At 40.5% G+C, this 15,073-nt stretch overlaps 1 protein-coding gene across 2 annotated transcripts in view; it reads right to left on the reverse strand.

The window, feature by feature from the left end:
- Nucleotides 1-15,073, reverse strand: part of PTPRO (protein tyrosine phosphatase receptor type O) — a 140,124-nt gene that overhangs the window by 44,650 nt on the left and 80,401 nt on the right. For both annotated transcript variants that reach the window (XM_054282170.1, XM_054282171.1), the window contains exons 3-8: nucleotides 11,769-11,927; nucleotides 9,629-9,781; nucleotides 7,152-7,601; nucleotides 6,080-6,241; nucleotides 3,105-3,304; nucleotides 727-847 (exon numbers count right to left, since the gene is read on the reverse strand). In XM_054282170.1, the coding sequence (XP_054138145.1) occupies nucleotides 727-847; nucleotides 3,105-3,304; nucleotides 6,080-6,241; nucleotides 7,152-7,601; nucleotides 9,629-9,781; nucleotides 11,769-11,927 (1,245 nt within the window). The remainder of the gene's footprint in view (nucleotides 1-726; nucleotides 848-3,104; nucleotides 3,305-6,079; nucleotides 6,242-7,151; nucleotides 7,602-9,628; nucleotides 9,782-11,768; nucleotides 11,928-15,073) is intronic.

Here is a 15,073-nt window from a genome sequence, read left to right on the forward strand (position 1 = left end):
CTGAAATATAGCATACTTTACAAATTTTTATTCAGACCAAATCTATGAAAATATATAAGAAGATTGACTAGAAGGAAAAGGCTCTCCCCATAATCACTAAGCCACATGTTGGCTTTTATTTAAGGATTAAATTCTTAACAGGATAACATTTTTTTTCTGTTTCATTTTCTTCCCTACATCAGAGAGGAAGCAGCATTAAAAATACTGAAGATCTCTAAGTTTCAGCCACCTGCTGTCCCACTGAGCAGACTTTTTGTCAAAAGGAGAAGCTGAGTGACACAGGTTGAATATTTCTCTGCAAATGTAACTCTGTACACTAGATCTCTTTCTCTTTTCCATCTCCCTCCTTAATACATTTTACATTTACAAAAATTTTGTTAAAGTAGTAATTTTAACAAAATAAATTACACTGAAACTAAAAGGTACTGAATTTTGTCCTAAATGACCCTTTGTAGGAGCCTGGTGGAATCCTAAATTACAGGTATGGGGCAGGAGCTCTCCCTGTTGGACATAAAACATTCTTGAAAATGTCAGTGTCAGCCTCAGAGGACTCTTCTCATTTTCAAATCTCAAAGCAGAGAACATTGAGATTCAGTCTTAAAATTGAGAAAATCAAAGTGTGGTCTACAGGACTTAATGAACGTACTACATATATTTAAAAAAAAAAAAGAAAACCAAACCCTAAAAAGAAATAAATGCATTTCAATCAGTAGGTTCAGGGGTTACCAATGGAAAATGTGACAGGATCAGAGGGAGGTCCAACCAAAGGTCCTTTCTTTAGGTAAACCACAACTTGGTACTGGGCACCAGGAACAAGATTTTCAATGAGGCTGCTGCTTGAATTCACCTGGGAGGAGAGGAACTCATCAGAAATGAAGCATTTACTTGATTAATAAAAGAGTATTGAGATTGTACTTGAATGGCTCCATTACAAAAGGCATGAATCCAAACACGTTGGCAGCAAGAGCTTCATTCATTGAGCCCCACGTGGCAGAACTGTGGCAGTGGTCAGGACTGGCCTCAGAAGAGATCTGACTCAGAGAATTGCACTAGCCTGGCTGCATAAGGTCAGTGCAGATCACTGCAGATCCTCTCTCTCCTGCTGCCAAAGTCTATTACAATATTCAGGCTACATTATTCATTTCCAGGTGGTGTTATTCAGGAGTATTTAGACCATGTGCTTTCAATTAAAGCCTGAGGCTTTCCATCAGCCATTGATGCAGCTCTGAGCTGAAGGCAGCATTTTGGGGAATCTGTCCTCTAACTGCAGCTACTGAGTGACTCCACAGAGAAAACAGAGAGGAAATATTCTCTGTCACCTCCCCTCTACAGCACCACAAACTGTAACTAAGGGACACTGTGATTTTTCTTTCCAGTTTGAAAACATCACTGCTAAAACTCCTGCTGTGCCACACCAGGTTTCAGTCAGAGCTGGAGGCAGAATTCCTGACCAAGTGATTCCTGCTCTGATACAGCAGGAAGAGGCTCGTCTCCTGAAGACTGCACAAACAGCAAATGCACAGAGCAGCTCTGAGGAAAAGCCTCCACACATCCTTTCTAGAGCTGCAGGCTGGTACTTCCCACTAATATTTTCTTCACAACCTTCCCAAAGTCTGTATCACAGCCACCTCTGCACTGGTGGCTTTTTGCAATGCACATGAGTGTATCACTGCCAAGCACAGATTTAGTGAGGAACAGAATTTGTCTTTACCAGCTGCTCTGGAAAGCTAAACCAATTTTATCATGCACCATGTTAAAAATGGATAGAACTCTGCACTGAATTTTTCTCTTTTCAGCTCATCATGGAGAAGACAAACTAACAGTTATTAACAATTTAAGGTATAGTAAGTTGATAAAATTGGATACAAATATATATATAATGACAAAAAGAAATAAATAACTGTATTTAGACTTCTCGACCTACTTGCAGTAAATTCAAACTTATTTTTACAGATATCTTGTTTATTCACAGATTAACTTTAGGTACTTGGTTTTGAGTTTGTAGATGAATCCTGTAGTATCTGTGGAAATTACAAATGCAAATGTTTGCGATCTGTGTTTATAATCACCTACTGGACTTTGCTTCCCATTTAAATGGCTGCACTTCTAAGAAATACAAGAAACAATAAGACAACAAGCTGATTCTGAAAAACAATTCTCAAACTGTCACAACAAGACACTTCCAAACATTTCAGTTCAGAGCCATTGTTGAATTGAAACTCAAAACTTCTTCAGAGATTAATTTTAAAAGGCATTTTAGGGGTCAAAAATTATTATTAATCCACTGGCAGGGCTGATCATGAAGCTGAAGGAGGTGATTTACAAGGATGCCAGCAGAACCCTCCATTCCCATGGGCAGGCTGAGGATGCAGCAGGGCAGCTCTGCAGTGCTTTGCAGCCTCCTCCATCACACACATTTCAGGGAGCCAGACAGAAGCCATGGCCCTGCTCAGAAAAAGGCTGCATCAGCATCCTGGTGAGGTCACTGAGATGTAAAGGGCTAAAATCTCTCTAATTGAAGCCATGTACCACTGACCTACCACAGGCACAGAGCCTGCACTCACTGAGGGCTTCAAGCAGCAGAAAACTGTCAGGTTTTGGGGTTCAGCACTCTGGATGGTTATAAACACGTTCCATGAAGGACTTGTCCATATAAGTCTGAATTGCTGTTTGTTTCCCAGTGCTGACACCTTTTCCTATGGACGAAAAGACAAGCTGGCTCCTGATCATCTCAAAACCTCCAGAAGATTTACAGTCAGGCTCTGTACTCAAATGTGGGACAGCTAAGAAACAATTTATGCTGCTTTGATGATAACCACGCGTGTGAGCACTTTGCTTATTACAGATGCACTGCAGCACATGCCTGAGTGAAGCCACAGCAAGTCCAGCAGGAACAGCACTTGAACAAGCCTGTGCTGTGCTGCACATTCTCACTGCTGGGCTCTCCCCTGCACTCAGCACCAGCACATCCCTCCCTCCGGGCTGCAGGAGGGAGCAGCTGCCACTGTCCCCTGCAGTATGAGACAGCCCTGGGGCACAGGGATTCTAAACAGCAGCATGATTATTTTACTGGATTGGAAAATGCTCCAGCTTCTGCTTCTTACCTCAGTGCAGTAGTGTTTCTCCAGCCTTTGGCTCTCCTTCTGCTTCCGGCAGGTGAGGGAGAGCACAGACACGATGGTGCTGTTGCCACTGCTCTCGTGTGACGCTGTCCAGGAGGTCAGGGCAGTCGTGGAGCTCAGCACTGTCACTGTCACATGCTGGGGCTTCTCAGTGAGCTCCTCTATCCACTCCCCTGTGGGGCCTGGGACATGGCCCAAAAGCACAGGTGAGCAAGCCACTCCATCCATTTGAGGCACATTATTTATTACCCTTATTCCCTTTAATAATTATTTATTCCCTTTATTCCCCTTATTCCCTTTAATGATTATTTATTCCCTTTATTCCCCTTTATAATGATTTAATTATTTATTTATTATTTATTATTAATAACATATTATAATATATTAATATATATTATAAAAATTTCAAAATATTATTTATTTATTATTTATTCCCTTTCAGGTGAGGGAGGCTGGACTGGCAGATGTCCACCCCCAGAGCATCTGCAGCAGAGCCCATGACAAGAGGAACGTGCCTGTCTGGAAATTCAGAGGGCATTATTCTCTGCTGCTCACCAGAAACCACCCAGCACGATCAGATTTGCTCCAGGGGAATGCTGAAAAGCACGGGCAGCCAATAATGTACAGATCATTGACCAATATTAAAGGATAAGCACACAGATTTTTTTCACCTCTCCACACACTGACACACCCTCCAAGCACACCATAGCCTCAAAGCATAAAATCAAGTTCATAGAGGTCACCACAGTGAAGAATCTCATTCCTTTTGGAGCACTTGGCTGAGAAACAGCTTTAAATATAGATAAAAGAACAGTTTGGAAAAAAACTTCAGCTAGACTCGGTCAAAATTTTGTATTTAATGAAAATAACTCATTTTTCTTGTCACTTTTAAGCAATACTTGTGACCTCTCTCTCCTTGACATTCTTCCTCTGTGCAACTCTAATGGTAATTTACATTTATTGACAAAATAAAACAAATGCCAGAGCAAGAATGTGGTTTAAGATCAGGCTGTCAGATTTGACTGCTATCTGGATGCAACAAAAATATGCAACACAAAGTCAGTAATTTGACAGGATGATTCACCAACGAAGCACTACAAGGAAAATATATGATTGATACTGTGGGCAAAATTTATTCACAGCCACAGACCCACACCCACGCAGGTAAAAAAGAGGAATTTGATCATTAAATTATTCTCTGGACACAGAGGATGTACATGCAGCTCTCACTATTCAGAAACTGTTTCAGCACTGGCATTAAGGCAGCAGAGATGCCTCATGTCATAACCCAGAGCTGAGTCCCCACACAAAAAGCCTACTTGATCAGACTCAGCAAGGGGTATAGAAAAGCAATTCCAACCTAAGAGCATTTGTTCATATCTCCAATTTGGTATTCTACCAGAAATACATATAGAATCTATCTAAAATATTAAGGACCTTGCATTTGACAGAGTAACTAAGGTGACTGCTAAGAACCCTCATTTTGTTGCAAAAGCCTGCAAAACCAACTGACAAAACCCAAAACCCAAAGGTTCTTGTGTGTTACATGTAAAATTAAAATGCCATTGCCTTCCTCTAACACCTTAATACTTTATCCATAATAAGGTTCATCCTTAATCTGGCCATCCACACCCCTAAATTTTGGGTTAACACGTCCTCATTTCTCTCAGGTACACAGTTAGCATGGTGGACATTTTAAGCATTAAATACTGCTTAATGAAAATAAAATATGTCACACCTTGCAAAATGGAACAACATTTGGTACTAATAGCAATGCTACATATATCTTTATTTACTTTAATGCTTTTCATATAATAAAGCTGTCCAACTATTCCTAGAGAAAAACAGAAGACAGTGAAAATAAAAGAGCAGAGACCTTCTCTCTCACATGCTGTTTTCTGGATGTTTTCCAATTATTGTTTCTTTCCACTATAAAGTAGTTAAAAATGGAGCAATAGTGGAATTGCTGCATGCAGTCTAGCATTATGATGAATTCAAGTTTAAATACCTATTATTTGTAAAGGTTATGAGCTACAAAAGGCACAATTTTTATTCATAATATACTGAAGTGCTTGACTACATTTCCCTTTAATGGGATTTTTTTCTGCCAGCTTTGGCTACTGTGTCTTGTTGCAGCACTCATGATTTGGGAAAGCATTATCTTTTCACATGCAAAATTGTGCAGTGCTGCAAGTATTCCCCTGTCTCATTCCATGGGCATTCTGTAGGGTATATCTATTTCCTTTTGCAGAAAAAGGTGCAAAGGTGACCACAGCCATTAGAAGGATAATGATCTGAATTCACCAACACCTGTCTCACTTGCTGATCCAATTGTCAGTCATGGTATTAGTTTACACAGCAGTGTATTATTACTTTGTCTTTTACTAAATCTCCAGTTAAGAAAGCCTGGGATTCTACAGGGAAATAATAAATTACTTTTTCTCCTTTGAATTTAGGAGGCTGAACCACTTCATCTGCTGTAATTTGCTCTGTGTTCTCTCAGAGACCATTCAATTTCAGAGTTCAGTGTTTAATTGTGCAATTCCCACACTCTCAGCCTGGGCTGCCCTTCATCCCTAACACAGTGCATGCTCCAGCAGTAGGAAAGTTAAATATTTCCAAAGCTCTCTACAACCACCAAATTAATTCTTGGAGTTAAATCCTCACTGATTTAACTCCAAGTGAGAAAAGGGAAACTCAATTTCACTTCTGAGCACTGACTCCATCACATCACTTGCTTTCCTAAGACTGCCAAGATGGCACAACCAAGGCCCATCCAGGCATGTTGCAGTAAATCAACATATTTGCACTGCATTTCCTTCTCTGGCACAGGGAATTCCAGAAGACCAGACCCTTGTGATCCATCAGCAGGTGCCAGAAATACCCCAGTGGTCAAGCTCTGCACATTACAGTTGTGTTGCTCAGGGAGAAAAAGAAGATTTTGATGAGATACTTACTGATGTAAAAGCTGAGTGTTTTTGCTGATTGACTTCCCCGAACCTCGCAAGAGCCAGAGGAGCTGAATGTTGTTACAGACAACTTGTATTTTCCTGGTTCTTTCAGTTCAGCAACAAATTTGTGGGTGTCCTCACTCACTGTCAAAAACTCTGTGGAGTTCTCTGAATCAGGAGGGGAAAAAAAAACTGTGGATTAATTGAAAATTGAAAGGTAACAGCCACCAATAGAATTATTTACATCAGAAATGCTAATCCTGTTTCAGCTGAGGGATTAAAAGGTATCCAAAAGGACTTTATTCAAACAGTGTGGCAATATGTATGGCAGTATAAATCTTGTTTAACAAAAGAGAACTGCAAACTGTGGTTTACTCCTGCTCAGCTAGAAGTAGATGCTGCACAATGCAAAAACTGCTCAAGAAATACATGGGATCTAACAAAGCCCTCTGTGTGGGAATTCATAAAATCAGAGGGTTTTGGGAAAGCTGCAAAAGGCAGGCTTTAAAGACAGCAGAACTGTGAATAGTGCTGAGCAGTAGTCATGAGATAGGTCAGCAGAAAAAATATGTAAAAAGTAGAAAAATAAGGATAATTGTTGCAGAAAAGTATATCTAATGAGATATTAGGAAGTTTTAAGCTTAATAATAATGAAGCTCTGCACAATGTGTTTTAAGGCTTACAAGTAGATATTGCATTCAAAATAAGCAAACATTGTTTAACCAAAGGTACGCGTGCTTACAGTGATTGGATAGAACTACTGTCAATGTGCTTTTGCTTTGTGTGATTGGTCAAAAGACTTATAAAGTAAGTTGTAACATTAAGTTCTTGGTCTGCTGCCTGGGATGTGAGCTGCTGGCATCTTCCCATTGTCATAACCATGCAATGAGACTGATGCTGGAAAGCAAACAGCTCAAAACATGTTCCTAGCAGCCCCATCCTGTTTGTGATTTGTACATAGCCCCCATCCAGCAATACTCTGAAGCACAGTACCACGTAATTAATAATTCATAGAGGACACAACCACCAGTGGAATTACAGAAAAGGAGGACGAGAAGGGCACCAGGCTCTGCTTTACCTTCCCTCTCAATATTGATGTGGAATCCATCAAAGGCAGTAGGGGGCTTTGGGGGCAGCCAGGTCAGCACCATCTGCACAGGCAGGAAGGGAGGGGGCTCTGCTGTGGGTCTGCCAGACCCCGTGCTGGCATCAGGGGCTTCATAATCCCTGGAAGCTACAGGGACAAACTCCTCCTCGCCCTCGGAGGACTCGGCCTCGCTGGACCACCAGGACGGCTGTGAGCTGGCTCCATCCTCGGTGCTGTTGGAGGGCTCATCCAGCCAGCCTGCAGAGGAGTTTGCTGCTGGGGGTGCAGTTGGGCGCTCAGAGGCACGGCTGGATTTCTCTTTCCTCATGATTTCCTGCGGGCCGACGAAGGATTCCTCGGCGAAATTCCCGCTGTGCTCTTCCCAGTTGTTCCTGTTGATTGGGACGATCTGGACAGAAATGTTTCGGGGTGGGTAAGGAACTGGAAGAGAAGCAAGGGATAGCTTTTAATGGGTGTGTTCTGTGCACCTTAAAATGTATTAATTCCCCAGACAAATACCATTCTTCTAAGGATTGTTTGAAATAACAACTTCTCACTAAGCTCCTCCCTTCTCTTGCCTATTCTCATACATATACCAGAAGCAACTGTAGAGGGATCAAGACGAGTAAATTCACAGATAAATTCACAGCATAATCACAATAAAGAATGGCAGGAAGTAAAGTAGGTGTGAAGTCACAGTAAATCAAATTTCAGTGCTATTGTAACAGCAAGGCTACTCCAGTGTGAATTTTTAACAGTGAATCTTTGTTGTGTCTTCCAGGAAGTTCTTGGTCATGGAAAAAAAAAGCCCAACTCTGTAGAAAAGAATTGAGACATATGCAAAATGAATATATGCCATAGCTCATATTTTAAAAAAAATAACCTTGCTGTAGGGCTTTTCATATGCTTTTAGCAGCCACCTTTTCACAAGCATTAAACATCAGTTTAAAATTTAATATTTGTGAAAGCTTGATCTTAAGATTTGGGTCTCCACAGGACAAGAGTCTGGCACGCAAAGAAGTTACTTCAGCTGATGGCAGGAGGTGAACACACAGCATTTTGTCTGTCTCACTGTAATTGCTTGTCTGCCTCTTCTTACACACTCTTTAAGTGTGAGTATCCTCTGCAAATAATTTTGCCTGGCACCTTTTAAGCTGGCACTTTACAGCACACTTATTTGTTCAACTCCCATCCCAGTCACAGCAACTAATAGAAAACCAGACTCTACATTCTCATTGCAGTTCATGTGAAAAATGAGGCATGGGAGGGCAGCAGGAAAAAAAAAAGAGTGATCCTGTTGGTTATGGTTCAATATCTCAACAAGTATATTTAGGATCTTCAGGACAGAACTCAGCTGGCATCAGTTGGCTTAGTTCTGTCCAAGGCAATGGACCAGCACCAGTGTATTCGTCTGAAGATTTGGCCTTTTGATTTTATCGCTGGTACATTTCACTTTGGACCCTGATAAATGTCTGCAGTCCAAGAGATTAACAAAAAAGTTTTGGGCACCATCCCAGGACCAAATTAAATTAGTTCTGGACCCTGAACAAATGCAATTTTCAGCCTCTGCAACGTTGCTGTCTTGGAAATTAAAAGTTCATGCTTCAGGGCACAGAGTGGCCGCCAAGTCGGGCAGCTATGACATTCTTCTCCGTGATGGAAAAGTGCACAGTGAGGAAGGGCTTCTCGAGCAGTTCAGCTGTGATTCACTGCACAAGGAGACAGACCAACAGAGACAGATCAATAGTCTGCTCACTGCAGCTATTCCTGTGGCATAGAAATTCATTCTTTGCATGTGGTGGTGTTCGAGGGTCCCCAGGACGAGGGGAGAGATGAGAATCTTGGCTCCACGTTTCAGAAGGCTGATTTATTATTTTATTATATACATTATATTAAAAGAAAATTATATATTGAAACTATATTAAAGGAAGAGAAAGGAGGGAGACATCAGAAAGCTAGAAAAGAATGAACGATAAAATCTTGTGACTGACCAGAGTCGCGACACAGCTGGACCTGTGATTGGCCATCAAGTAGAAACAATCCACATGGAACCAATCAAAGAGGCACCTGTTGGTAAGCAGCCTTCAAACCACGTTCCAAGCAATCAGATAATTATTGTTTACATTTCTTTTCTGAGGCTTCTGAGCTTCTCAGGAGAAAAATCCTGGCGAAAGGATTTTTCAGAAAATATCACAGTGGCACTTGCACAAGGCCTAGGATACCTCACGTGAAGGAGAAGTTATTTTCTAAGAAGCAAGCTTTATAACAGAAACTCTCACACAAAATTCCCTGTGCACTGTCTGCATCACAATCCTATGGAACAGCCACAACATCCTCTCTCTCCTCCTGTGCTCCCAGGATTGCTCCCACACAGCCCCTGCTCTCTGTGGGATCAGTCCCCTCCATACAGCAGCAAGAAAAGCAGCAATACAGATTTGGAAGAAATTATGTATAAGAATTTTCATCACCTGTTCTGTGCTGCTTGGGCTCGTGCTGGACCCCACTGTATTCCACCAGCGTGCTCTTGTTGAAGGTTGCTTCTGATACCAACTGAAATGTGATGTTGCTGTAGCATATGCCTGGCAGCCAGTGATTGAAAACTGTTTTACCTTTGAAGAAATCTGCAGAAGGTTTAAAGAGAAAAGAAGGAAGGGAAATAAAAAGCAAATAATGCATCAAATGTTTGCTTTCTGATAATGTGACTGCACATGGTGAATGGGCAATGCTTTAGATGTTTAAACATTTTTCAGCCTGCTCTGAGACATGAAATTGTAATAATTCAGTTTGCCAACACACTTTTCCCGGCTGTCAAAGCCACTTTGCTACCAGAAAAAAGAAAGACCAAAAAAAGGCCCAGCACAAGAAACACATGAGCTGCTTTTCACTGGCAAGGGAAGTGAATCTGGCAACCTGCTCCATGTGACAGGGAATATCTCAAAGAGCATCTGACAGCTCCTGCAGACCTTTAACTGCTGCACGCAAAACCTCTTTGGTGTTTTGCTGACTGAGGCCCAGCGCTGGTGGGAGATGCTCAAAGGAACAATCGAGCAGTGCTGAGGGCTCAGCTCACGTCCACCACACATGAGGGCTGAAGAGAACTTGCTCAGGGCTATCTGGCTGTGTGCAAGCTGATTAGTGAATCTCCTAATTTAGGCTGACTCTTTTATTTATCAGCAGTTTTAGCGTTACAGCCCCCAGAACCATCTATTATCTGTGGAAGAGACAAATTACTGCTGGTGTCCCTTTTGTTCTCTGCAAAGAGGTCACCTGTATTTTGTGCCATGATCCAGACTTTATCCTTCCAAACTTCTGGCACTTTACAGCACTGAGGAGAGGATTTCTAGCCCCACTTTGTATTGGAGCAAAGAGACTCCCAAATTCTCTGACCTCCTTCTGGAGGTGTGTATCTCCCTTTGCTGACTTTAAAGAGAGTTTCCAGTGATGAGTCAAAGACTGAGATCCTTAATTCAGTACCTAAAATTCAATTCAGCACCTAAAATTCAATACAGCACCTACTGGATTGCCCAGAGATTTTGATTTTGGATTTAATTTTGATTTGATTTTGGATTTTACTGCCACTATGGGATGTTAAAGCATTGGGGTTTCAGGGTTCACAAGGCATGTGGATTCCTCACCTCTTAGGGTGCTTCCTACAGGACATTTATAGTCCCATTTATATCTCTGAGACAGATACTGTGCTTAAGCCATACTGCAGGGCAAAAGTTGTGAAGAAATATATGAAAGAGTTCAGTTACAAACAAATAAAAAAGAAAGCAGAATTTGCTCTTGGTCAGATCATTCAGGTTGGTTGTTTGCTCAGGCTGACAGTCTAGACTGTTAGATTGATTGCCCTTGATTAGATTCTTTTAGGAGCATTGAAATTTCTATTTTGCAGCAGGGTTTATTAGCTCAGGGACACACTGAATGCTGCATTGATGTACTGTACAGCACAGCACTGTGTCACTGCAGGGTGACACAGGACCACCAGGCTTGATCCTGTGCCAACAATCAGGTTTATTGAATGGGTTTCCCTCCTCTGGGACATCCCAGAGCTTTCCTATCATCCACAGACCAAAGAGGGAACCTTGGCCAGAGGGGAGAGCCAGGGAGATTTTGTATTGCTTTGAACTGACACAAAAGCACCAGGGACTGGGGATGCCTTCCCTGGCTAATTTCACACTGAATACAAAAATCCAGAGTCTTCCTCCAAAGTCCAAAAGAAGGGGAACATCATTAGAACTAGGATTCTAGCAGCTGAATTCAAAGACCCATCCCTTACTTCACAATATACAAGCACATTAGCAGAAGCAAAAATCATTTTATATATATATATATATATATATATATATATATATAATCATTATATATTAGATATATGATATATTCGATATAATCATTATATAATATATTATATATTATATATAACATATTAATATACATGTAATATAATATGGAACATATAATATTATATATATGATATATATAATATATAATCATTATATATATATATATAATATAAATACATGTCAAAACCCCCATCTAAGGCCACTGTTTTGGACGTTTCCAGCAGAGTTAGCATTAAATTTTGGTGAAATAATTTGCACCTACCTTTGTAGAGCATTGTTCTGTAGTCTTTTCCTTCCCAGTAGCTTATATTGACCCTGGTAAAAACATTGTACTTCTCTGGGTACTGAATTTCAAACAACACTCCTGTTTCTGGAGATGGCTTGTAATCATAGATAGAAACATTGCTCACAGGAAGTGGTTCTAAAGGATGTACAAACAAAAGGGGGGGAAAAGGAAGAAAGGGGCAAATTAATAGGCAAAATGTGTTCTTTGCACATAAAAAACCATCAATGAAAATAAATGCTTTTGTAAGTATGGCACAGGCAGTCTTAGATCTACCAGATGATATTTGGGGTTTCACCAAGGTGTGGGGCAAAGCTACCTGGGACATTGTCAAACCCAGGATTTCTATATACCCCTCTTTAAAGAATGTATTTTTTTAACATTTGTGCTTTAACAGCAAAATTTCCATATTTGACATTTAAAAAAAAGTTATTATTTAAGCACTCAGTTATGACCTCACAAACATTTTCATCTTTAACACTTGTCAATCACGTAGAAGTGCCCAGACAAAACCAGCACAACACTAGAAACTGTTTGTGACTTCAGCATAAATGTAGAGCTTTCAAGATGAGCTGAGAAAATTATCAGTGTAATGGCCAAAGGAAGCTACACTAATAAAGACTTTCTATTTTGGTATCTCTACATTTCTTTATTTCATGGCTAGTTCTACAGTCCCCATTCCCACCATGTGAGAGGGCCACCATCCTTATCTGTTCATCCACACCAAACTTCTACAAAATAAACAGCACCACTGCCATTATTTTACAGATGAATAACTGAGGTACAGAGAAGTAAAGTGGTTTATTGGAGGGCACAGGGAAAGCCTGTGCACAGGAAGGAGCTAAGTCAGGAATTGCTGCTCTCAGCACTCAGAGTCAGGTAGGCCACAAAAAGTAAGAAAGATATCCTGTGTCCTGTGATCTGAAATCCAGACCAGTGCAGCTCCATCAGCTGAGGAAAGCCATGACAGTTCACTGCTGCTGACAATAAGAGAGTCACATTTTTATTCAGCCTTCTCTACTCAATAAAAAAGCCCAAGAAAAACTAAAAGAAAGAACATCTTCTGTTCAATGCCCTCCTCAGCAAGAAAAAAATGACAGCAACCCAATTATCCTGTGGTTAAGAGGTCCAAGCAAGGTTATATTGTTAGCTGAAATTTGTCATAGTAGCATATTTTAATGGAGATAGCTAATGTAATTATGCCTACATCCTTATAAAGATTAGCATGTTGATTTAGTTCTTGCACACTACAGGGATCAGATTGCAAAATTCAGGCTGTTGATTAGCACAGCCCTACAGGACCTGTTTGAGTCCACAATTCTGCTGCTGTAGGCCCTGGAGAAAAAACAATAAAATATTTTTCCCCAAAGAGCACAGTCACAATGGGCAAGAGAAAGAGCAGATCAAATGGGAAGATCAGTATCACTATCAAAAGTGGAATTATCCCACAGGAGGTGAAGTTAATCAAAGATGGAAAAGCAACACTGCAGTGAAAGAGAAAACTAAATCCCAATGACCAGCAGAGTATTTTCACTACAATTTCAAGTTTCTAGATGTGATGAGAAACAGAGAAGAAAAACCAATTGGGAATAAAACCATAGATGTAAACAAAATCTCTCACCAAAACCAGTGTCATCATTTCTAACTTTGCCAGAACATGGAAACGCAATAGTGTGGGATTATTAAACTATTTCTCATGGCATTATCTCTATCAGATAGATATCAGTATATTTGTACACTAACCACTTAGAAAGAGAAACTCCCCATCTCATAGATACCAACAGGCACTTCAGTGATGGGATCTGTGAAAATTCTGCTGACATTTCATGATAGCCCAGAAATCAGCAGGAGTAGAGCAGAGCACAGGAAACAAAGCCTACCCTCTTCTTTCTGCCAACGCTCTTCCCATCGCTTATTCAGAAATAAAGAGTGGAAATGACTCCCCACATGGCCAGAGGGTTCATATCACAGCGCACACAGCACAGCAGAGTGGTTTAAATGTCAATAACAATCTCTAAATAGCACAGTGCTTATGTGCAGGCATCTCCCACACTGGTGGGTGTGCCCTGGGCTTTCTGCTGCTATCTCATTCACATCCGAGGTCTCCTCATTTCTGAAAGAATTACTGAAACTTCCTTGTGCCAGTGATTCAATTACCCCCCTTTATTCCTTCTTACAACAAATCAAATAAAGGATGGAAGCTATATTCACTTTTAATCCAGATGATTTTTCCTCCTGATGCTTTGATTTAATTAAGCAACAATTGAATTAAGTGGTAATCACCACAGCCTCTCTTTCGCGTCGCTATCTCCCTCTCACTATCCTCTCCTTGCTCGTGGCTGATGTTAGCAGAGCTGCATGAGTGGCATAATGCAATTTAAAGATCCTCCCATTATCTTACTTCCTTCAGCACCAGATCTTCACATCAAAAGCTATTTGCACACTGTGAAATTAAAAGAATGCTCAGCAGATAACCATCATGCTCTGTCTTTCACTTACTAACTGCTCCTAGGGCTATTAAAATTAAAGAATGTGTAAAATGCCACTCTTTAATATCTATATTTATAATTCAGAGCATAAACAGTCTGGTCTTTTTAATTTTACTATTTTCAGTGTTTAGGATCCAGCTTGTCACAGATTTCAGTGGCTGTCAAGAAATAGCCTAAATAAAGTGGAATCACAGAAATTTAATACTTAGAGCTTTATAAAAGCCCTGTACTATGGTGAAGTCATATTACAGAAGGGATTTAGAGCATTTCACTGTTCCTTTTAATAGTTTAAAGTATCTCTTCACTTACAATCTCTTTATTTTTAGACTTGGAGATCATATTATACACACAGACAAGATTGCAGGATCAAGACCTGAATTTGCCATTTTTCATAGTGCCTCAGAATCTGCTACTTCTGTAGCAGCTGCTTTCCCATTTTATCTGTTTACAGGAAAATCAACTTCTCTGTTTATCCTGGACTTTCCAGCATTTTGCATTTAGCATATAACTTGCATTACACAAGCATCAAGACAGCATAATAAATGTGCCCAACATCTTCCTCCAATGCCCTGGAAAATTCTGAATGCTAAATCCTTCATTAATGCATTCAGTTTGTGTCAGACACATTAATATTTGCAATTCAGGGGGAGAAAAAAAGGGCTGTGAAAATAAGTACCATATTTCAATCTAAATCAATTTGTTTGTAATATGTGCAGATTGGGTCACTCTACAAACTGAATTGATTATTGTTGTGGCTTTGGATACAGCATTACATGTGGGACTGAGATCTCTTGC

Source organism: Melozone crissalis, unplaced genomic scaffold (genome assembly GCF_028551555.1).
Source record: "Melozone crissalis strain CALT ecotype California unplaced genomic scaffold, PUWL_Pcris_2 ptg000033l_1, whole genome shotgun sequence".
In the NCBI taxonomy this organism is placed as follows: Eukaryota; Metazoa; Chordata; class Aves; order Passeriformes; family Passerellidae; genus Melozone; species Melozone crissalis.